General features: G+C 43.1%; 1 protein-coding gene across 11 annotated transcripts in view; it reads right to left on the bottom strand.

The window, feature by feature from the left end:
* Positions 1 to 23,526, bottom strand: part of syngap1b (synaptic Ras GTPase activating protein 1b) — a 76,853-nt gene that overhangs the window by 42,937 nt on the left and 10,390 nt on the right. For all 11 annotated transcript variants that reach the window (XM_019863727.1, XM_019863725.1, XM_019863728.1 and 8 more), the window contains exons 2-3: positions 10,295 to 10,539; positions 7,132 to 7,237 (exon numbers count right to left, since the gene is read on the bottom strand). In XM_019863727.1, the coding sequence (XP_019719286.1) occupies positions 7,132 to 7,237; positions 10,295 to 10,539 (351 nt within the window). The remainder of the gene's footprint in view (positions 1 to 7,131; positions 7,238 to 10,294; positions 10,540 to 23,526) is intronic.

Genomic DNA, 23,526 nt, shown 5'->3' with positions numbered 1-23,526 from the left:
CACACGTGGGGAGGAAACAAAAGTGCTGCAAACTGTTATCACACAGCAGCGGGTTCACGAGGGGATGCGGAGATTTGATATTTGTCACCCAGACAACAGTGCAATTGGAGACAGTGACACTCCACTGGACTCATGGCGTAGTAGCGTACCGTACTATACCGCAGCGCACCATACTGTAGCGTACCGCTGGACTCTATTAGGTCTCTCTTCATGAAGCCCATTGATTAATTGGTTATCTTACGAAAATACGCAGAAAATAAAAAATCCTGCCTGCGGATTCCCGTCACCATCGAACCAGTGGGGTGAAGAGATGGGACTTGATTGGAATGTGGATTTTGGGGCCCTTGCACACTCTTGACAGCCTATGAAAGGTGCTGTGAACCAGTTGGAGATGTCTCGAGACCTCCAGCTCAGTCGGACAGGGCGCAGTGATCAACCTGTTGATCGCTGGACGGCAAAGAGACGGCGGTTTTCTGATCCACTGATGGAAGGAGACTTGGAACCGCTCTTCTTTCATCTCGCACCGCTTCAAACAACAAAGCGGATGTAGGCATGGAGAACGAGATGTTGGCTTGTTATGTTGTATGTGTTGTTATTCATGCTTTCGCTCATGTGTTCTGTCAAGTGCTTTGTGACAGCTGCAGCTGTTGGGCAAGCGCTATCAAGAAAGTTGGACGCAGGATGAATGGCAGTGACGAGTTTGGACGGGATGCAGAACGACATGTTTGGCCTTCCACCGTTGCGACAAGCTCTCTCCATCCCACACGTCGGAGACGGAAGTTTGCCGTCAACATCGTCATTCATTATCATAAGATTAAAAAAATAATAATTTTGTAATAAAAATAAACATTTTTTTCTGTACTGCATAAGTAAATACATGTCCGCCATATTCATGTGCACGTATGTGGTTTGTGCAAAGCATGCTGTCACGTCGCCATTGACAAAGATGATGACGATGATGCTTCTGCCACGCTGGCGTGCCGTCGTCATGCCGACCGCCGGCTTCCGAGGCATCCGCGCGCCCGCCCCCCTTGCAAAATGCTCATTGTTTTCCGGTAGGGCGGATGCGCAGGCGGTAGCGTCAAGGTCGCGCGGCTTTGTCGGCTTTCGCCGCCAACCCTTCCGCTTTGCCGAGGCCGAGATATGTGTGTGCTGGGCCATCCGGCCAGTTACCTGGCCACCATCCAGACATCCATCCATCCAACCATCCAACCAACCAATATCTTTTTTCGTCAATGGACGCTACAGCTTCTTGTTTACTTTCAAACTTAGCTTGTAGCAGACGTGTGCACATTTTGAGCATGACGTCTCTGATCCACTGGTAAAAGGACACTTTGATTCTCTCCTCTTTCATCTCGAACTGCTTCAAACAACAAAGCGCCTGCAGGAAAAATGGCAAAGCGCCTGCAGGAAAAGTGGCTAAGATTGCATGACTGCCCGTGTTTTATGTTCTGTTTTGTGTTGTATTATTTTGTTTATGTTATGTTTATGTGAAGAAACCTGCCTTGGGACTACGGCTCAAAACTAGCATTTATGCTAAGTCCGGCGCATTTACACTTTTTATTCATGTGTTGATTAATATGCACTGTCCCAATGAAATAAATAAATAATATAAATCTGGGTCTGAGTAGAAAACAGAGTGGCTCATCTGTAGATGACAAAATAATTAATAAATAAATAAATATCTCATTCTAATAATAATGTTCCGATTTTTTTAATGCTCTTTTTTTAATATATTATATTCTTATTATAATTGTATTTATTTAAAGATTATATAAATATAAATTGATTGAATATTTATTATATAATGTATGATGACATAACATATTATATATTATATATTGTATATATTATTTAACTCAGCCCTAATATACCAATTCAATGCGATGGAAAGTTTTTGAGAAGGAATTATCTAGGTCCACTATATCCTGTAAAGCTCCCCATACTGTATGGTGATTCGAGCAATTCCCATCGAGGCCCGAGAATCACACAACAGTGATTCATACAGTACAGTTAAAAAAAAAAAAAAAAAAAACAAAGCCCCTCCAGGAGTTTTTTTTCAGGATATGTACAGCAGCTGCACAAAAACAAACTGTAATTTATTCCGTCTTTCCAGAAATTGACAATCTCAGTTGCTCCGCGAGTGGGTGCACTCGCATTGGAATTGAGTGACAGCGCGTCGAGTCAGACTCAGCTGCTTTTTACATCCCCACGGCTCACACGCTGTCCAGAATATTAAAAGTGGAAGAGAACAAGCGTTGGTTTTCGACACTTCGACACATTGCCAGTTAATTTATGGAATACAAAAAAAAAAAAAAAAAACGTGTTTAGTTCTTGGTACCTCTAATAATGTCTTGGTCCGCAGACCTGAGGCACAGGGCAGGTGTGGAAGGGCGGAGGAGCTCAGAGAGGTAAGATGGAAGCCATTTAAAGATTTGAAAACAAATAATAGGATCTTAAAAGAACTCGAAAATATATAGGCAGCCAGTGAAGGGATGCCAGAGTAAGAATTATGTGCTCCCTGTTACAAGTACCAGTCGAGAGGCGAGCGGCAGCATTTAGGACCAACTGGAGACGCTTAATGGAGGACTGGCTGACTCCAACTTAAAGTGCATTACAGTCATCCAGCCGGGATGTGACGAAGGCATGAATTACTGTTTCAAAGTGCTCATGAGAAAGGAGAGGCTTTACTTTACTTTCTGATCATAGCACCATTCAACACGGGGATGAGACACATCAAAATTCCCAGTCCATGTTCTTGACGGCAACTTGTGCTCCCTTGTTGGGATTGCGCATCATTGTGCAGAGTTTTTGATTCCGTTTGAAAGTGAACTCATCATTTACAACTACAAATGTTCAAGTATTGCCTTTATTTCCATTTCCACTACCCAACATCAACAGCAGAAAACACGTCAGGTGCGCTGGGGCAAGCTGCGAAGTTTATTCCAAGTTGAATGTACGACTCTCTTCATTGTCTTTATTTTTAGTTTGCACAGTCGAAGCTGGAATCTAATGAGGCTTATATAAGAGCAGCTGCTTGCTGCTGTGATAAGTACTGATTTACATATTGCTGGCGTGGGGCCCAAAGCGGCTATTATCAAAATTTGGTCACGTGCTTATGTTTCACAAATCGATACCATCCGTCAGGGCTATTTTTACAAATTATCGATCAACCTAAAGTGACGAAGCAATGTTTACAATTGCACAATTTATTTATTTTTGGTCTTGCATATGCACGAGGCTTGTGCCCGATGCGAACAATACAATCCGCTTCGTCAACGCATCGCAAAAATAATCGGCGAGCAGTCGATTATCAAAAACAATTTGTGGCAGCCCGAATTTCCACGAGGAAAATATTCATTCAATCGGACCACGCACCGCCACCCCCGATGACAAAGGTACAGTATGTCAATTAGGAAAAGCTTCTCCCAGCCGCCCCCACGTTGACGAATGCTTTTCACCAGCCACGGTGGCTGCCGAGCAAAATAGTTGAACGCGGACGACTGCGTCCGGCGCATTTGAAACCTGAAAATGACTCGAAATGGAAATAACGCTGCACAACGTTGACGCTTTCTTCGAGGCGTTTATGTAAAGCGGCGGGCGCATGCGGCCGTTACATAACCAGGCTCGTCTTTCACCCCCGTGGGCCGCAGCGATATTATCGGACTTTAAGTGGGAAAGCGGCCGAGCGAGCGCTGGTCCTTGCTTTGAGTGACAGTTGCCCCCCCTCCTATTCAAAAAAAAAAAAAAAAAAGGCCATCATCCACCTCATTTTGTCAGCAAGCTGGCACACAAACACTTCCAATGACCGTGTGGCTACTTGTCAAGCGTTCTTGTTTTCTTTTTATAGAGATTCTGTATTGTGTTGGGTGGGATTACACAAATATTAGGGCCGAATCGAAACAGATTTTTGGAGGCCGATTCGAATATTGTCTCATCAAAAAAAAGCATCTGCTTTTACTTGGAAAAGAACAATCAACATTTTTCTGACATGTTGCAGATCAAAACTAGTCACTGATCATCATTAAATAAGGGTTGGGAATATTCTGTACTGTTGATTTAAAATAAGGTCGCATTTTTGAATAAAGGGATGGAAATCGATCCTAAAAACAATCGACAGATTAATTGATTATCGTCATCGTTTGCAGCCCAACTATAAATTGAAAAAATAACAAGGAGGTGGTCCCTCTGTAAGGTCTGGGTTGTATCCCCGCGACAAAAGAGGACACAAACTCACTGTTATATGAGTAAAGCTGAAAACGGATGCAGACTTGGAGTCGCAGTTGAAAGTTTCACGGGTGCCGTGCGGCGCCCCCTCTTTGAAATTCAGCACAGCGCGCAGCAGCCCTCCCTCGGATGTTCTGCTGATCCCATCTGGCTAAAGTTCTGCTCGCCTTCGCGCCCGTCCTCATTAGTATGCGCTGCGGAGCGGGCGAGCGGGCGAGAAAGACAGGCTGCTGACCCTGCTGACCATGGGGAACCTTTGACTCCTTCTCCGCATCGCCTCTGCTTTGCTACACTTGAATCGTCACCTCAATGAGTTGACATACACTCGTAAATCAGACATTGCTTTTCAATTCTGGTGCCACGGAATTATTTTTAACAATAAGCTGTGCTGTTTGTTCACATGCTGCGTGTCACACACTTAACATCCACCAGAGGAAGCAGGCTCTGTTACATCTAGCCGAGGGCTGCTCTGCACCATCAAGTGTAAGGTGTCATATGTTTTAGTGAGTAATAAAACGCAGAAATGTCGAACAAACAAATAAAATAAATCATCTTAAAATGAATGAGAAAGAGTTTAGAATGGGGAAAAAAATATGACTCCACCTCCATGAAAAGGCACTGCACACATGATACAATTTGTAACTGAGAATAAATAATTAACAATTAGACATGTGACAAGTAAAAAGAAAGAAATAATTCTTATGTAAAATGAATGAATAAAATTGTAAAAATACAATTAAGAAATTAATTAAAACATACAAAATGTAGATAGAAAATACATAAATAAATAGATAACTCCAAAAAATATTGTAGAGCTAAAAAAAAAAAAATTTAAAAATGGAAAGAATACAAAATATCTATCAAAAACAAAAATAACAAACGGGTATTGTCATCATAGTTTTAACTTTTAAAAGTTGAAAGTACCTACCTATCACACTGCCATTTTGTTGATTCAATTTAAAAAAAAAAAACATTTTTAATGTAAAAGCTACATCAAACTATCGGTCGAAGATGCGAAACGTTTTGTTCAGTCAAAATAAAAAAAGAATGCTTCAAGACCACCATTGTTGAACTCATTCACTGCCAGCCCAGTCAAAATGGATGTTCTAGGCTAGAGCTTAATAAGCAAGTTAGTTAATAGTGGCAAAAGTCAAATGCGTGGGCAGTGGAGTGCAGTGCCTTCTTTCGTCTTCATTTTGCCAGATAACAAATTGCACTGATGACTCATCAGGCTCCGAATACACGACTTCTCAAATCTGATGTGGCTTTTGCATATTTCAGATTCATTCCGCATACATTTGGGTGAAAACTGCTTGCATTGCAGCGCAGGCCAAAGCAGTCAAGGTCAAAGACGGATGGCTTTGACGCAAAGAACAAAGAAAAACAAAACAAAAAATGCAAATAATAACCGTAGGAAAATATGCCAGCGTAACGAATAACAAACAGACGAAAGGCGAGCCCGATCGGTGCGCTTGGCGCTTCAGCGAAGGACTTTGAGGGACCAAAAAAAGACATCAAGTCAATTTAGACAATCACACGACATTCAAAGGCCAAATTCATTAATGCAGATAACTCAATTGACTTTCACTCTGCTAAATGAAGGAAACGCACAAACACGCACGCACGCACACAGCGAGGGAGTTCTTCGTATTGGTTTTTCTGCAAACATCTCGGTGCAATGCCAACATTTTAAATAAGTTGGATCTTATGTCAAAGTTGTTGCAAGATGCATAAACACAACACACTCATTGGATGGACCCGATGGACTGACAACCAGTCCAGGGTTCGGGTTGCTCGATAAGATGAATGAATGGAAAGAAGAGTAGATTTGACAAAAGGACCACAGGAAAGACGAACGGAAAGAAGGATGGTGGATGGATAGAATGATGAAATCGATGGATAGATGGATGACAAGGAGGCAGGGGACAAAAAAAGTGCCCGATGTCTGACCCCAAGAACGATCTGGTGCATGTTCCACTGTTGGCCACTACATCCAAATGAAGTGATGAGGACATATTCAATTCATCATTTGAGCATCTCGAGTCGGGTACCGTATATAGTGTTCTCGATAACAATGGCCGTAAAATGACTCGGGACTTGGAAATGAGTTAATGAATTTTGAACGCAATCGTTCCTTACCCCCCAATCACTACAAGAGATTTTTAGTGGACATTTTAAGGAACTCTTTTAGTCCAGTATATGAAAATGCCCCCGAAGGCATCGGAGAGCAGGAAAGGAGCGAATTTATGCGAAACGAATTCAATCAAGTACACAAGGACGCCCGCAGCTAAAAATAGCCTCAATGACACAAAGTAGGATGAGGACTGAAAACCTGGGCTGCGAAGCCATTCACCTGAAGGCCTAACAAGTAACAGGCAGCTGAAAAACATGCAAAGAGATCCACAGCACGTCGCTGTTGTCGTCATTGCTGTTGCTAGGTGACCAGTCCGCTAGCACTCGCCGCTAACGCAGGTGCACGGCAAAAAACAGGCATGGAAGCGTCCCAGGTGTTGCCAACCGAAGTGTTTGCCTCAACATGATCAGAAGAACGCAGACACATTTGCCACCTCAAGTCCAACAATTTTGCGCCATCAAAATCACCTTCTCAAAAATGTTTCTGTTACTCTCGGCTGCATTGCATGCCAATGTTTCATGTTTTTTTTTTCCTTCCGATCCGATTTCAGCCTCTACATGTTGCCAACATATGTCGTCAATATCATCTGCCCATTCTCACCATCAGACAGAATGACGCACTATTTAGCAACGGCACCGTGTCTTTCACCAGTCATTGTTCATATCTCAAGCATTTATTGGCAGAAAATGACATTTGACCCCCCGGAAAGTGTTTTGCTGTCGCCGACGTGTGTATCTTTTTGTTGCAGCGGGAAGGTGTTGCATGCTCACCCATCTCGGGATGCTGTCGTCCCTCAACGGGAACGCTGACCGTGCGGCGCAGCAGCTTGTTCCTGTGCGACTCTGAGCGCCTCTCGCGCATCAGCAAAGGGTGGACCTGCACGTACACGCACAAGACAAGGCGCAACAATACACTTAATGCAATAAAACTCTTCTTCGTCTGCCGGAAACACACGTGTGACGGTGAGCAAGCTTAGAGTTAGCCAATAATTTGTCGTTTATCTGACATTTAACGTTATTCTTCCTATTATGACTACAGTGGTGCCTTGAGATAAGAGCACCTTAATACAGTTTTTAGATATGAAAGTGTCGGTCAGCTGATTTTTTATTTTTTAGTCTTTAGATACAAGCAAAAATTATTATTCCATTCACTTTGGTTTCCTTGCAGTGGAGGGATAACACCGGTTGGTGGCGCTATTGAGATGCCTGTCGACCGCCAATTAAAAAAAAAAAAAGAAAAGAAAAGAAAGAAGGAAGGACAATACATTAGGTCAAGTCCCGTTTTGCGCTTGCTTTCTGTTTGCAACTTACGTGGAGAGCAAATCTTGGTTTGGCCCACCCCTAAGACAAACTTTAAAACATAAGAGAGACTAGGAGTCAAGCAGAATGGTCTACTTGTGCACAAGAAGAGTGAAAGAGCGTAATCCGTTACAATCTCCGAACAGCTCTGGAAACGCTCGTCTCCCCGCTTTTATTGTTTTAGGGAGTGTCCTAATACACAAACTTTCTAAAGGGGTGGGGAAACACACAATATATTCCGAGGTAATTAGAGGAGTCATGCTGACGTTTGGCTCGTGATAGCAGCTGTGGATGCGTCACACGGGCGCACCATCCTGAGCCTGCTATCTTATCTTGAAGGCTGCGAGCAAGAAACAAGCTGGTCTCTTCAACACGAGAAACTACTTTGATTACACGCTATGTACGTAAATGAAGTCGTTGCGGTTTTGGAGTAGTAAGTTGATTACACATCGAAGAGCAGAGAGCGATAAATTATATACAATTACTCCTGTCTTGCGCTTATCCATCCGTACAGTCCCCCAGTTTGAATCCGCAAAGAGTGAACCGTGATATGGCGAGGGCCGACTACATGTGCCAAAGTGTCTGCGGGGTCTCACGCTTTCGGGGACAGCGGTTACTACAGTGGACAGCTTACCATGTTATCAGGTTGAAAAAAGAAATTTAAAAAAACTGCGGCCACATCGAACTGCGTTTTTTTTTTTTTTTGTGCGTAATGACACCGCAGAAAACTCATCCACCTGTGAAGAAAATTCTTTTTTTTTTTGTTCCTACTGTTGCCATGGAAATGGTCAATTAATCCACTTGGAATTCAATTGGTAATCCTGGACTGTGCGTGAAAGAGCTCCCTAATATCTTCACGAGCCAATATTGTGGTTTTCATGTCTGTCTGTTCTCATCTTTTGCTTTCGTTTTTTTTTTTTTGTTTGTTTGTTTTTTTTTCCCCCCCAACATTGAGTCATGAAGTGAGTCAGCTTGCTCCACACGACTTAGCGAGACCACCGAGGGGGAAACACCTGCAGGCTCATTTTACACAGTGGGAGACGGAACGCGACAGGTCACGGCTGGCGGGAGTTTGCAGACGGAGAGAAGGGGGGAAAATAAATAAATCAAACGATTTATCTTCATGAGCTACAAGAAGTGGAAGCTGAAGAGACAATTAAGTGAAGAGGAAAAAAAAACATTTTAAAAACCTAATGAAAAGATAACATACAGAATAAATATTCTACTTTTGCTTTTGTCATTTGGGGAAAGCTTTGCTCTTTTTTGGCAGAAAATTGTAACTTCTTCTACAATATATTTCAACTGCAGGAAAAGGCATATTAGGGATGCTGTGATCCCCGCGCCGAACTAGTTTGACTTTTTCCCACAAAATTTGCTAGTTTTTACACGTAACATTCCAACAGTATAGAAGAAAGAACATTTTGGATACAAAAGAATCCTTGGCGTATTTTTCCTGACTGCATGTTACTAAGAAACCTGGGAAGGATTTTCAATGGTGAAAAAAATTCAGAACACGCCTTCAAAGTAAGACATTTTGGCACAAAAGCTTTTTTGTTGTCATCCGATTGTGATGCAAATGCCCATTGCAGCTGGCGGGAGACATATTTTGCATCCTTATTTCTTCTAAAGTTAAAAAAATTCAAACATTTTTTTGTGTTACTACTATCTCTGGCTTTTATTTTACAGACGAAACAATTAAATGAGATTAAGTAATTAACAAATGAGTCAATACATACAATACAAGCAGGGGTCCCCAAGTCTGGTCCTCGAGAGCTCCTATCCTGCCAGTTTTTGATGTCTCCCTCCTCAAAAACTCCTGATTCAAATGATCAGGATCGTTTCAGGCTTCTACAGCGCTTACTGAGGAGCTGATCATTTGAATCAGATATGTTGAAGGACTTAGAAATCTAAAACAAGCAAGACGGGTTCCCGAGGACCAGACTTGCAGCACCTGTGAACTCAAGTATTGGTGGCTCATCACTAATTTCTATCAAGGGTGGAAGCAATATTTACGGCCCTTTTCCTCCCCCTAGAGGACAAAAGCAGGATAGCATGCTGGACAGAAAAAGCATTCAAAAAGTTGTTGGGCTTTGGTTGGAAATTTCTGACCGGCAAAATTTATAACAAAGGTGCAATGGGTGATGTCATCATAAGAGAAATTCTCACGAACACAGATTTAGACAGATCTGTGAACAATTTTGAATAAAATGGCCTTTTTGTGTATGCAGAACATGTTTTCCATCTTTGAGTGATGCTTGCAGGACATTGGGATCAAAAGCAAAAGTGCTGCATTTATATTTATGTTCAGTGTATTTTGCGGGACAAAATATCACTCTCTCTTCGTAACATTTCCCTACGTAGCCTATTATGCCACAGTATCATATACTATATCACTTGTTTTGGTTTTTTTTTTTTTCTTTTGTTACAGCACCAGTTCATCTGATACTGTCCGTATCTATTTGCATGGCGGGGTCAAAATATCAATATTTCTTGATGTCACACATTTCTTTTACGATGCAGTCCTGGAACACCAACATCAAATAGCAAAAATGGCTGTGCCTAGTATCGTTATTTGTTAGGGTACGTTAAGGAGAGGCTGGCATGCGCTGTGGGGTGACGGCAGCATACATCCTACCTCTTCCTGGTCCAACATGTGGAAGGGCTTTCCTGGGCTCACGCGCAGACGGGCGTTCCAACGGTCGGGCGGCGGGCGCTCGTTGGACGGATGCTCGTATGGGGGGCGGCTGTAGTGGGGGCGCTCGTAGGCAGGGGGGGCAGCGTGGAAGGCCAGGACCTGCTGGGAGCGCTGCTGCTGCTGGTGGTGGTGGTGGTGGTGAAGGTGATGGTGATGGTAGGATGGCGGGGCGGCACACCTTGCATCTGGACAGCGGGGACAAAATGTTCAGGTTAGGTTCATGTCGATTCTGATTCATTTACAAGCACTCGTCATTCCCAACTACAACTACTGATACCAACGACTTAAAACAAAAATAATCTGCTGCCAGTATGTGACGCTACATTGCAGCTCTCTGACACATCAGTCAATTATAAAAAAAAGGACCTTCTTTTCGCAATGATTTGACTTTGTGTTAATTGCAACTTAATATAACAAAAGTGTTGTGGTATCAGTACTCAACAATGAATGCTCATACTAGTATCGGTCAAAAGAAAGTGGTATCAAACATTTGTAGAAAAATAAAAACAAGTTAGCAAAAAAAAAAAAAAAAACTCAATAGCGAACTGTATTATGTATCAAACATTGGGGAAAGGGCAAAAATATTTAGAGACCATTAAAAAATTTAGATTTAGAAAATTTGATTCAAAACACAACATGACAAAAACAGAAAGAAATTCATAAAACATGCTAGTCTCATGACAAACTGACAAAGACATCAAATTTAATCAAACTGTAAAACAATATTGGCCATAGATAGATCGATCAAGAAATAGGTAGATATCTAAAAATATATAGTCGTAGATTATAAACATATAGATGTAAACAAAGATGTATATTTTTCCATATATTTTACGTACAAACTTTTTTCTTTAAGACCTCAGCGTCACGTTACTGCCGGCAACGAAGACAATAGACCACCGGTGTCAAACTCAAGGCCCGGGGGCGAGATCTGGCCCGTCAAATCATTTTATGTGGCCCGCGAAAGCAAATCCAACATGTCAACTTGCATGATGCTTGCTAAAATCTCTACGAAAATTTAAAATTCTATATGTGATAAATAAGAGACATATTGTCAGCATTTTCTTGTTACCAAACCCCCCATTACAGTAACTTGAACAACTGTTGAATGAACCATTATTGACATTTTTATATGGTTTCAGTCATAACAGCACTCCAAGGGAAACGGTCACTAAAATGTGACCCACGACAAAAATGAGTTTGACACTCCTGCAAAAGACTAATTGAGGCAAAAGAAGAGCTCATGCCATCTTTCATTTTTTTTTTTTTTTTTTTTTTTTTAAATTATGGATAAAGTTGCTGAAATATAAATGAGCCCCCGTCCCTCATGAATGCAGAGGATTGTGAAGGTTTGGCGTGCTGCGAAAAGGTTAAACCAAGAGGTTATGTTGGCACTTGAAATGAATCATCTGCTGTTCATGAATATGCTTCTCTCATTAGGAAGCCTTCAAACTTGATGAGCCGCCATTTTTTAATAACTGCCAGTAGCCGCAAGATAAGAACATTACACGGGAAAATAACTTCACAACTTCTGTGCGGATATGAAGTCGGTGATTGGCTCGGCACAGATACAGCCCTGCCTGCATTTTAAATGTCAAAGTCGCTGCCGATCATGTAATGGCGGCGGTCAAAATGGTGATCATTCTTCAAATTGGATGAATTGCGCAGCCCTAACGCGATTCTATTTGTTTGGATGGGCCGACGAAGAGTTTAAAAAGCGACTCGACCTCGTCATCCAAACTTTGCAAAGTCGGCTGTCGACGAGGGCAAAGGCGGCGTGACTCATGCCTCGGTCCGATCTTCGTTACTGTGGCGTCTTCTCTTCAGCCCCCGAGGATTCCCGCCAAGCGAGCTCGTCCCGAACAGTGGCGGCTCCGCACGTTTGACGAGGCCAGAAACGCTGAGATGCCTCTTTGCTCTCTCTCTCTTTTCATATCCTTTGTTTCTTTCTCCCTCTTCTCCTCTATATTCTTATCTCGCTTTCCTTCTCTCTGCGGGCACCTTGCACATTTTCTGCCGTCCTTAGCAGTTCACAAAAGCAAAGCGAGAGTCGCTTGGTCTCCTGCACCCTGACAGGCCTAATGTTGATTTATACACAAACAACATAGCCAAAAATAACAAAAACAACCATTTGGCGGGCTGGCCTCCCCCTTTTCAGGCGGGACGACGGGAGCTGGCCAATGAATCAATAGTAAATCATCATTTCGATTTGGGCTTCTCGTGATCGTTCAAAAAAAAAAAAAAAAAAAAAATCAAAGAATGTGCCAGACAGCATTCTGTGTGTGTGGAAATTCCTACATTATGAAAGCAGCCTGAATGCACCGTGTTGCTTCAGCGTGTGGCGGATTTTCTTCTAACCTTCCTTCAAAATGTTTTGTGACCCTCCAGGTGGCGTGGACTGTCAAACGGTTTCAACAACAAAACAAGTACACGCTGTTACTTTTGTATTTCTGCTCAGTCCTTTTCAGGTATTTCCCAGTAATCCGTTCCAATCCACTATTCGGTCTAGTGTTGTCCTGTTTTTTTTTTTTTTTAATCATAAGCCAAATTTTGTCGAGTTAAAGTTTAGGTTCGGGTTAGGTTAATCCAGTTCAGTCTTTCACTGGCGAAAGTGCTTGATTAATTCTAGACCAGTTCAGTTGTTGTCCAGTACTTGACAGTTGATGCGTCTTGATTAATCGCCACTGGAGGTTAACTCAATTCGTTGGACATGCCTCGGAGTTACAAATAAACAGCTCGAAGCAAGGACGTTTCGCCTCTTACAGAGGCAGAGGCACCAGTGCGGGCAAAAGCATGACAACTAAAAAATACTTCATAAAGTAGAGCTTGTATAAGTTGATACTACGGTAATAATATCGAGGATCACTTTTCAAAGTGTGTTTTGGCAAGCCAGCCGGAGTTTGGAGTGAAAACCCAAATTGCGATGCCCATCCTGCCGCCCTTGTTTCCTAAGGGGCAAAGTTGAATGGGAGCAAACGTGGAGGTGGACTCGCGTCAACTCTGCTGTGTTTTTTTTTCTCCCTCCTCGTCTTTTTCGGCCCGCTGGTCTGTCATCGACCACACGGCGGCGCCGCTTCCGCACGGCCGCCTGCTACGCACCCCCCCGACGCCAGCGCACAGGAAACAAGGTTAGCGCCCGAGAGATGTCACTTCCGATACGCCCACTCCCGCTCTCTTGCTGGCTCGCTCTTGCACGCCCCCAGCCTATCGCCATGACAACCCAGAAAAGAATAGGAGACGAGGGGACGAAGGAGGGAGGAATGCAGAATTAGGGATGGAGGAGAGGAGAGTGGGTGGGTGAGGAAAAGGGGGATGAGGCGAGTGGGAGAAAAAGGAAGAAGGGATGATGGAGGCAGTTTTTGGGGAATAGGGAGCCCGTGTCTTGTTCCCATAGCAACGCAGCCATCCGTGAAATAGCGAAGACTCGCTCGCTCTCGCTCGTCTCTCTCCGTTTATCTCTCCATCCTTCGCCCCTTCTCCTCCTACTTCCTATATATACATGCACACACATGTAGCGTGAAGTTGGCATGAGGATGCCGTAATCCGAGCTGTGCAACACTTTCAAAGGCGCTAGTCGGGCCTTCCAAGTAAGGTAAAGCGCCGGCTTTGTGGTTCGCGCCCCCGCCAGATCGCACATATTCAAGAAACCCTTTGGATATTTTTCTTCTACGCAAATCCCAAAATAGAGTTTCACTTCTTTGGTGAAGGTTATGCCACAACATGCCAGGTGGCAGCACTTAGCTCTACTAAAAGACCTGCAGCATAATGCACAGCAAGAAGAGGCTGACAAAGTTCCCAGCTATCTCCAAGAATAGTCAGAGTAGAATTGTCCGATATGACAATATATATCGTAGAGATGAAACAACGTTAATCGTACGAAACAACCCTCAATGGTTAACATGGTTGGACTGACTTTGTCCGTTTTTATATTTGAAACTGTCACGAGGCGACTACCCGTGCTTCTGCCGCTGCTCACAGCGCCTCCACTTGGTCCTCGGTTAGCTTGGCGGCAGAGCGAGACGGTGGCTCCACTGGCATTAGGTACCGTGATGACGAACAATACAATACTACAATGTGTGTGTGTGTGTGTGTGGGGGGGGGGGTAATCTGTGCTGTATGTTGTACATCGAGCATATTTGACAATAAAGCTGACTTGCCTTGACTTGAAGAAAGTAATTGCCTAATATTTGTTCAGTTTAAAAAAAAAGTTACAAAATATTTGAAAGCTATGATTTTATCAAAATGACAAAATGAAAACGTATTTGAGTTAAATATAACTGAACTGTTTTTAACGAATTGACTGTACTGAACTGCCCAAAAGTTTCAGCCTTAATAAGTGATACTTTGGCATACCACTAGAGGGGGCCAGAGCACCATATTTGGAGAGATTATATGATTAGCAAAACGACAAGTTTTGAATTGTTTCCAAGACCCAAAAAAATAGGTCAAAGTGCCCAACGCGGGATGATGCTCGATGATGTGACACTCGCAGTAAGTCGACAGCGCTTCTGCTTGGGCCAAAAATGTGCGCCGTAGCATTGGAAGAGAGGTGCTAGCGGATCCCTGGCAGGCGGGTGCGAGCATCTGTCGCCACCCAGAGGGGTGACGAGGCGAGATGTTCTCGACCGCCGCCAATACGCTGACGCCAGGCTTCTGTTGCCTGCGTCCAAAGTTCACATCACAATTTGGTAGCGTAAGATGAAGAGGCGAAGGTACAAGCATCTGTCGCCACGAAGTCAATCAAACCTTGACTAGATCGAACCACGTCGGAATCAAGTCTGAATGGTTTCCAGACAGTCGGACTTTTCATAATTTGTAACATGTTTTCTAAAAATGACAATACCATTTCTGGATTTTTTTCTACTGTTGCTTTATTTGGATTTTCTATGAAAATTCACAGAAATGCATGTTTATGTCTTTAGAGTCTCTTTTTTTCCGGCTTTTTTTTTTTTTTACACAAATGTCCCGCAAGCTGTCTTGAGTGTTCATGCCACTGGGGCAAGCCTCGTAACCTTGCTGCAATACACCAGAGGGATCTGCTAGCTGAAGAGCCAGGATGTGGTGGCCATTGGTCCAATGATTAATTGACAAGGAATCGAGGATCAAATTAACGGTTCCTTATTTTGATAGTCAATTAATCATTTAGAGACCTTGTTTCATTTAAATGGTTCCAAATCAGATGATTTTTAACCTCTTAAAAAGGTAAATATTCCCAGATTTCTGGCAGAAAGATCATCTTTCTGTTCTGTATCGAAATAAAACATTTGGTTTCACTTTGGAAAACAATCCGAAACGTTTTTGCCGATTTTCTGACATGCTATGGACCAAACCAGGAACTGAAACTAAAATTAAACTAAAATGAATGTTTCTGTGCTATCTGCACTTCAGATTTGAAATCATGCCTTGTCTTTGAATATAGTGATGGATATACTATATGTATCACTTTTATTTTTTTATCCGAGTCATCCATTGACAAATATAATTGCCGGATGAATTGATGAAGAAATGGAATCATTGACTTCCTATAGAAATGTCCCAGAAATTTGCCAGGCTGATTGTGACATGAGGAGGTTGAAGTCCCCGCTGGAGGCCCACGTCCCAAGTGAATCAAATGCAGCAAATGTACCGGCCGCCACCGCTGCAAACATCACACGCCAAAAAAAAAATAAAATAAAAGAAGCCCAATTGTCTTGTCGGTGCTCAGGTAATTGTTGGTGCTCATCACGAGTGCCTCGTTGTGCATCAGTATTCACATCATCATCAATCGTGCCAGTCAAAGGCCACTTGCAAATAAATACGCGCTGAGTGACGGCAACAGCTTGCGGCCATTCAAGCTGTGGCCAAAAGCAAAGTTCCTCTTTTAGCTGCGAAGCGGCCTCGTCCGCCTCCTCCTCTTCCTCCTCCTCATCCTCATCCTCTGCTCGCTCTCGGGCTCCCACTCACTTCCACTCACTCCCACAACTCTTTGCCACTTTATTTTCGCCCTCGTCCCTGGCCAGCGTTTCTCCTTTCACATTTCTTTGAGCTCATCACGCCGTGAAAATGTCAAGTCAATGGCTCGTCACGTGCACACAGAATTTCACCACGAGGAGCGCACAACAGAGATAATCAAAAGTCGAGGCCATTCGAATGGCGAGCGGCACGCGCTCGACCTCGGGCAGGTCGCCGGAACTTTTTGTTCTTCTTGCCACACACGCCTACATTCGCCACGCAATGCAATCAAACGGAACGCTCTCTTATGGGGACAAAAGTATTTGCACTCTCTGCTTTAAGTGCAAGTACAGATACATGTTTAAAACATTGCAGATACAAAGACAATCACTGATTACACTTCTTACTACTTAAAGGTGGACTTTGCCGTTTTCAAACGACGCGTTAGATTTGACCATTTGGCCTCATGTGACTCCTCCCCCACCTGACATCTCTGACCAAAGCCATACCCCTCAGTAACATGACAGTACCCGAGTTGGCCACTTTACCAACATGTACGTGAAATTAGCCTGTCCTAGCCACGGCTGCTGCATTGTTAGAGAGACTTATTCATGTTAAGAGTGTTCCAAAACGTTAAATGTTGATGCCACGTTGACAAAAGTAACAAAAAAAAGTAAAAAACCGTTGCTGACTAAGACGTATACAGATCAATTTTCAAATATTGGGATTAAAAGTAAAAAGTCAAGCAAAAAAAAAAAAAAAAAAAATCAAAAATCTTCCATCGCGTCAGTTAGTTTTAGTGTGACACTGTCAGTAGCAACACGATTGTCCTGTCCACTACAAGAAACATAGTAATCGCTCACATTGAAAAAGGGGGACACTGATGAGTAATAATTGTGTGTGAGAGAGAGAGAGAGAGAGAGAGAGAGAGAGAGAGAGAGAGAGAGAGAGAGAGAGAGATCTTTGATGTGTGGTAGCGATTTTGCTCTACTTGGCTGCGAAGCGCCGGTCGGTTCTTTGACACCTTCCGCCGCCTTTCATGTTGCCTCATCATACCGCTACACCTCTTGTGGCGTCTAAATTTAATATCAGCACGACGTGGCCTCGCGTAGCAGCTCATGAAAGCTTTTCAAACGGCAGCGGCGGCTCACCTGTGCTGCCTCGCGTTCTCAACGTGCCTGTTGGGACGTTTTGCTACACACACCCAACGCCATATAGGTACTCGCTCAAGCCTTTTGGAGAATTGAGCCCACCAACCCCTCCCCCCCAACCTCACTTAGCAACATGAAATTTGATTGGTGAATCTACCTTGAGTAGACCTGTCAAAAAAAAAATTCTCAAGATAATATGCCCGAAAAGAAACCAGAAGCCCGCCACTTTAGTTTTAAGTGGACATTTTTTTTTTATGTTGTTGTTTTCAATTTAGCCCTGAAAACCAGTTTCACTTAGCAGCATGAAATTTTGGTGTACAAAAAATAAAAATAAAAAACAAGCTATGTCTGAAATTCACAGTACGCCAGCTGTTTTGGCTGAAAGTGGCTGATTCAGGCTTTTTTTTTTTTAAACCTGATTATTTTTTTATTTTATTTTTTGAACAAATCAGTCCCTGAAAGCCGATTTGACTTATAAATATAAAATTTAGTAGGGGTCATGAGTAGACCCACAAAAAAAGCATTGTGTTGCCTGAAACGCTCAGGAATTATTGGTTTTGAAAAGGACATTTTGGTTTGGTAGCAACGCACTTGTTTTTTTTCCCCAAAGCTTGTTTCATTTAGCAGCATAAAATGTTGGTAGACATAATAATCATTTGTAAATTCCTCATGAAGCCATCCCTGGAACGACAGTCAGTCAGCCATTTTGGTTCAAAGGGGAGATTTTAGGCTGACTTGGCTCAGCCCTCAAAACTAGTTTCGTTGATCAAGATGAAATATAGCAATATTGTTAGTATTTGTCACCTGTGGGCATGTGAAGCCCTTTGAGACTGATATGTGTTTAAGAAGAAGAAGAAGAAGAAGAAAACCTTTAGTAGTCTCGCAATGGAGAAATTCCCAATTCACAGCAGCAAAGTTATGAAAGGAAGAAGTAGAACAACAAAATATAGGAGCTGCTGGAAAGGCAGCCACTCTCGCGGTCCCATTTTGAAGTCAAAATAACAAAAATAACACAATACAACACATAGAACACAAGACAGGGCTATATAAATAAATTTGACTTGACCTGACTTGACTTGGCAGGCCGAGGAAAAAAAAAAAAAAAGTCTCAAGACACCACTTTCGATATGTCACAGCAAGTCTGCTCTTTTGGTTTCAAGTAGCCATTTAAGGGTCAGTTTGGCCATTTCCAGTGGCCCTTCAAAAGCAAACTAGTCCGGTTATCATTTTCTGATTGCTACCAAATTCAACCACATATAACTTGAGACTTGGCCGACGTTAAATGGCGAGCACTTTGACTTTCCATCATTACGTGGCCGTAGCGCATGGCGGCCATGTTCGACGATTTGCCAAATAACAGGACATATTCAGAACGCAAAACATGGGAAAACACACACCGAGAAGTCTCAAGAAGCCATTCCTGAAAAGACATGGTAGGTCTGTCATTTTGGTTTGAAATGGCCATTTTAAGGTCATTTTGGCCATCGAAGGTTCTTCAAAAGAAGACGTACTTTTTATCCGGCAGCCGTCCAATTTGAACCTCATATACTCGACAGACAGATGACTCCGTATTGAGAAATATCAAAGAGTGGGTATTTTCTGTTTTTTTTTTATTTTTTTTTAAAAGCAGCTGTGCATGAGGAGAGATGGGCTCACAGACTTGGCCATACCTTAAATCACAGCCCTGTAAACGCTCCGCTGGAGTCATTTGCCACCAATAATAGGACTTGATGGAGGTGCCGAAGGCGACACACAATAACCTTCTCCAGCGATCATAAACAACACATTCATGCTTGAGAAAGCGCAAGCATGAAGCAGCAGGAAAGGTTTATTGGGGCCACTTTGGTCTTCGTTGTCCCCTTCGTGTGCCTGAGCTGCTCTTCTCATCAGCGTCGCCTTGGACTAGGACAACAATGGATACAGTAAGCTCGACCTCACCGCTAATTGAACTTTGCAATGCTGTAACCCCAGCCCGGCATTACGCGGTGAGACTGCAGTGTTCAAATGTGCACTGAGAGCCCTTCACCACGGCTGTTGACATTTTCCCCCGTAATCCAACTGTTTTACCCGCCGCCGCCCGGATGTAGCAGCGGGAAATCCGGCAGTCGCCTTTACGCTTTATCCACTTCGGCGAGCCAGCGTGCTGCTCCCGCAAGAACACGGCTTGCATTCCAATGTGATGCAATGCGCGCTTGACTAGTTTTGTTGGATGTTGCCTACAATAATGAGCAATACAACCTCACAGGTTCAGTGTGTGAGACTGATTCGGAATAAGACGTCTTCAATATTGATTTATTTTGGCTTTGCGTCTCCTCCCAAGGGTAAAGTTTAACCATGATGAATAACATTTCAAACTCAACTGTTTGGCAATTTAGGATCACCCTTCTTTCAAGCATCCGTGCCTTAAATTTGGTAGCACTTTGAACCCATCCATCCATCCATTTTCTGCTCCGCTTCATCCTGACAAGGGTTGCAGGGCATGCCGGAGCCTATCCCAGCTGTCCCAGGGCAGTAGGCGGGGGACACCACGAACCGGTTGCCAGCCAATCGCAGGGCACACAAGAGACGAACGACCATCCGCACTCACACTCACACCTAGGGACAATTTTGACTGTTCAATCAGCCTGCCAAGCATGTTTTTGGAATGTGGGAGGAAACCGGACTACCCAAAGAAAACCCACGAATTCTTCACTGTACGATCAACGCGCTAACCAGTCGACCACCGGGCCACCAGCAAGCTCAATCTCACTCAAAAAGTTTAAACAACACTTTTTCTTTCCCAGAAACAGCCAAAATGGCAGACTTCCTGGGCCTTGACATCAGCGGAAGCCATTTGTATGTGTGAAGCCCTTTGAGACACTTTTGTAATTAAGGGCTATGTCAATAAATCTGACTTGGCGTGCTGTGTCTTTTGAGGCATGGTTTCCTGAGACTTTCTTTTAATTTTTGGAGGGTCGACTCATGATACACATGGCTACTACCGTAATTTTCATTTTGCTCAGTGGAGCTGGCTTCAGGAGCTGAATGTACAAAAAGACAATATTTGATTGCTATTCCTTGAAGGATGCCCTGGAAAAGGGACTGAAAATGGTGGCTTTGAATCAAAATGACTGACTTCCTGGGAATTTTTGTGCACGGCTACTCAAAACTTTTTGGTGGGTCTACTCATGACAGACATGTCTACTAAATTTCATGGTGCTCAATGAAACTGGCTTCTGGAGATACATTTTCAAATCATTCAAAAGACCCCTTAAAAAAGGACAACATTGCCACTAAAAAGTTGGCTTTGAATCAAAATGACAGACCTCCTGTGTCTTTCCTGCATTTTCCAGGTATGGCTTTTTGAAACTTCTTGTGGCTCCTTTCGTGATAGAAATGGCTACTAAATTCAATATTGCTCAGTGAAATAGGCGTCAGGGGATGAATGTTAAAAAACAAAATGTACACTATCCCCTTCAAACCAAAATGGCTGACGTTCTGTGCCTTGCTTTTCAAGGAATGGCTTCATGAGACTTTTTGGTGGGTCTTCACATGAAAGGCAGGCCTACCTTGCTGTGTGAAAATATCTTTGAAAGCCAATTTTTTTTACCAAGCTCATGTTTGGCCTTGGGTCACTTACTAAGTGTATTACATGACACTTGACGGAGCCTGACTCATTGACTCCTTGTTTGTATGTTTTGGCTTCACCGCACTGCCGGAAAGCAGGCCGAGCCAGGTCATCCCGAAGAGATAAAGAACAATTATAGTCAGGCGTCCTGAATCCAGAGATAGACTAAGAAACTGTGTCATTGCCTTATTACCCAAAGGGTTGTCGCAGAAACTTTGGCGCCTTATCACACTGCCCCAGGACTGTCTGGCAAAACAACTGGCTCGAGGGACAACAAGAGCGGGTTCAAACAAAAAGCTGACGTGAAATTAATACAAGACTAACTTTGCCGTGTGTTTTAAGCAGCCAGAGAGATGCAGCAGTCATCACAGCGGACAGACTCTCCAGCTCAACTCTGAAGCAAAACCATGAATCAGCATATACAGCGTCCAAATTGCTCATGGATTCTTGTCACCCCGTGGAGAGTTTGAAGCGGGTGCATGGCTTAAAAATTTTGGAAAGTGCTGCCACAGGATGCAATATGGACAATAGTAGGGCAGCTTCGGTACGACAGCTCTAATGAGAGTATATTTACAGTACAGCTTGTTTTACGACAGACTAGAAGTAGTCGTGGCTTCCCCAAGCATTAAACTCTTGAGGTGAGAGACACATTTCAAACATGGAAGGGAAAAGAACACCGTGGTGGTATCTCAAAGCACAAAATACCACGGGAGTGAAATTTTAAAAGACAAAAAAAAAAAAAAAAAAAAAAAAATCCTGAGCTCATGTTCATGCTCGCATGGTTCTTTCTGCAAATAAGAGGCACAGCGTGCTTGCTTCAAGTTATTTGTCACTCCCAGTTGAGGTTTCCGGTAAAGCCGAGGCATGAAACCAAAGGCAATCGGGCACTGTATATTGAAACACCAAAGTGTTCAACAAAACCACGTAATAAAAGTTCACTCGCTAAATGCTAAAATAATATTCCATAGAGAGGCTTAAGGAAATTAGCGACGACGCTGGGATAATTCTAAACCTTCGCACAAAGTAAGACATAGATCATAAAGAGTTCAAGTGGCTTGAGAGCAGACCCTGTGTGTTTTTTGACATCCCCTTTCAATGCAATTGCATTGCATTCAAAAAAGCTTTTGGGAGCGTCCTCAATAATTACCGTTATCTTGTACAAATGCCGTGCACTCAGATTAATTATACACGTAATCAGTGATGGGGTTGAGATACACTTCACGGGCGATGAGTATTTTCATTAAAAAATGAGCCGCGTGCTTTTCAGGCCTCCGTCTGCAAGTCGCTGCCAGCCGTGCTTGCAAAATTAGCCGGTGTCTGAAGCCACTCGCCCGTGCCTTTTTAGACTCGCGCAAATTCAAAGCGCTTCCAAAATGCGCACCTGACATCTTAGGGAGCCTGTCACTGATCAAAGGACGAGCGCAAATAACGCTGGTGGGAAGGAGCCAAGTGCAAATACTTTGGAGCTGCTAGCTATCAGTGGACCTGATTGGAGTAGTTCTTTCTTTTTGACCTCATTTCACTTGCACTCCCTATATTTGAAAAGAGATCTGTGGAATTTATGCTCCTTAGCAGTGTTGATTCCACTTGTAAGATCCGAGGTTGAGAGGTGCAGAGCTCCTGGCAAGGCAACATCAATTTCACTCTATGTAGATTTCGATGGGAAACGAGACAACCGGATCACGTTTTAGGAAGGCCTTTGAATGAAAACTAGAATGTCATACAGGGGATTTCATGATTGCCCCTCTACTGCACCATATGAAACTTTGAGCCCAACCGATATCGTCGGCTCCATGCTCCTTGTGAGTGTTGTCATATTGTATTTCTATGTTTGGCTGCTTTTCACCATATCTAAAGCTCACTCCCAACTCCACGTTGGGCTAGCAAAAGCAAAGGACCAAGCGATGGCTCGCAAGTTGTGGCACTCGTGAATCACCATCAAGCACGTTTTCTCAGGCGTCCGCATGAAAATCATTTGGACTTTGCTTGGACGTCGTGCAGCGAAGTCGTTCTTCAAGCCTTGGGTTCTGCAAAATGGTGTCACGGCACATGATTGCCTTTATGCCTCATGAAATTGGGCTCATTAGTTTTCCCTAAAGCCAGCCATTAAACAACAAAAGATTGATTGAATCTCCAAACTCAACGGTCCAAATCAAGTCACAGACATTAAGCATGATTGTTGTTGTTATTTAAATATGGACACCCTAGTTTGTAGCTGAGGGGTGGTGAAACTCATTTTCTTGGCGGGCCACATCATAGTTATGATTTTACGACTGTAAAAATCCTAGAAATGTTTGAGATGTCATGATAATGACAAAATTGTGATTTTACACTCTTAAAATTGCCGCCATTATCGTGGTTATCATGTCACGATATTAAAAGCAGCACATTATCACGTTATTATGTAGAACAATATTTGCTTTTCTTTTTCAATATCATCAGCTTTTCAATATTGAGAGAATTATAGGATCGGGAGGTTCATT

This window comes from Hippocampus comes, unplaced genomic scaffold, assembly GCF_001891065.2.
Source record: "Hippocampus comes isolate QL1 unplaced genomic scaffold, H_comes_QL1_v1.1 scaffold249, whole genome shotgun sequence".
NCBI classification, from domain to species: domain Eukaryota; kingdom Metazoa; phylum Chordata; class Actinopteri; order Syngnathiformes; family Syngnathidae; genus Hippocampus; species Hippocampus comes.
This window is presented reverse-complemented; position numbering and strand designations above follow the sequence as displayed.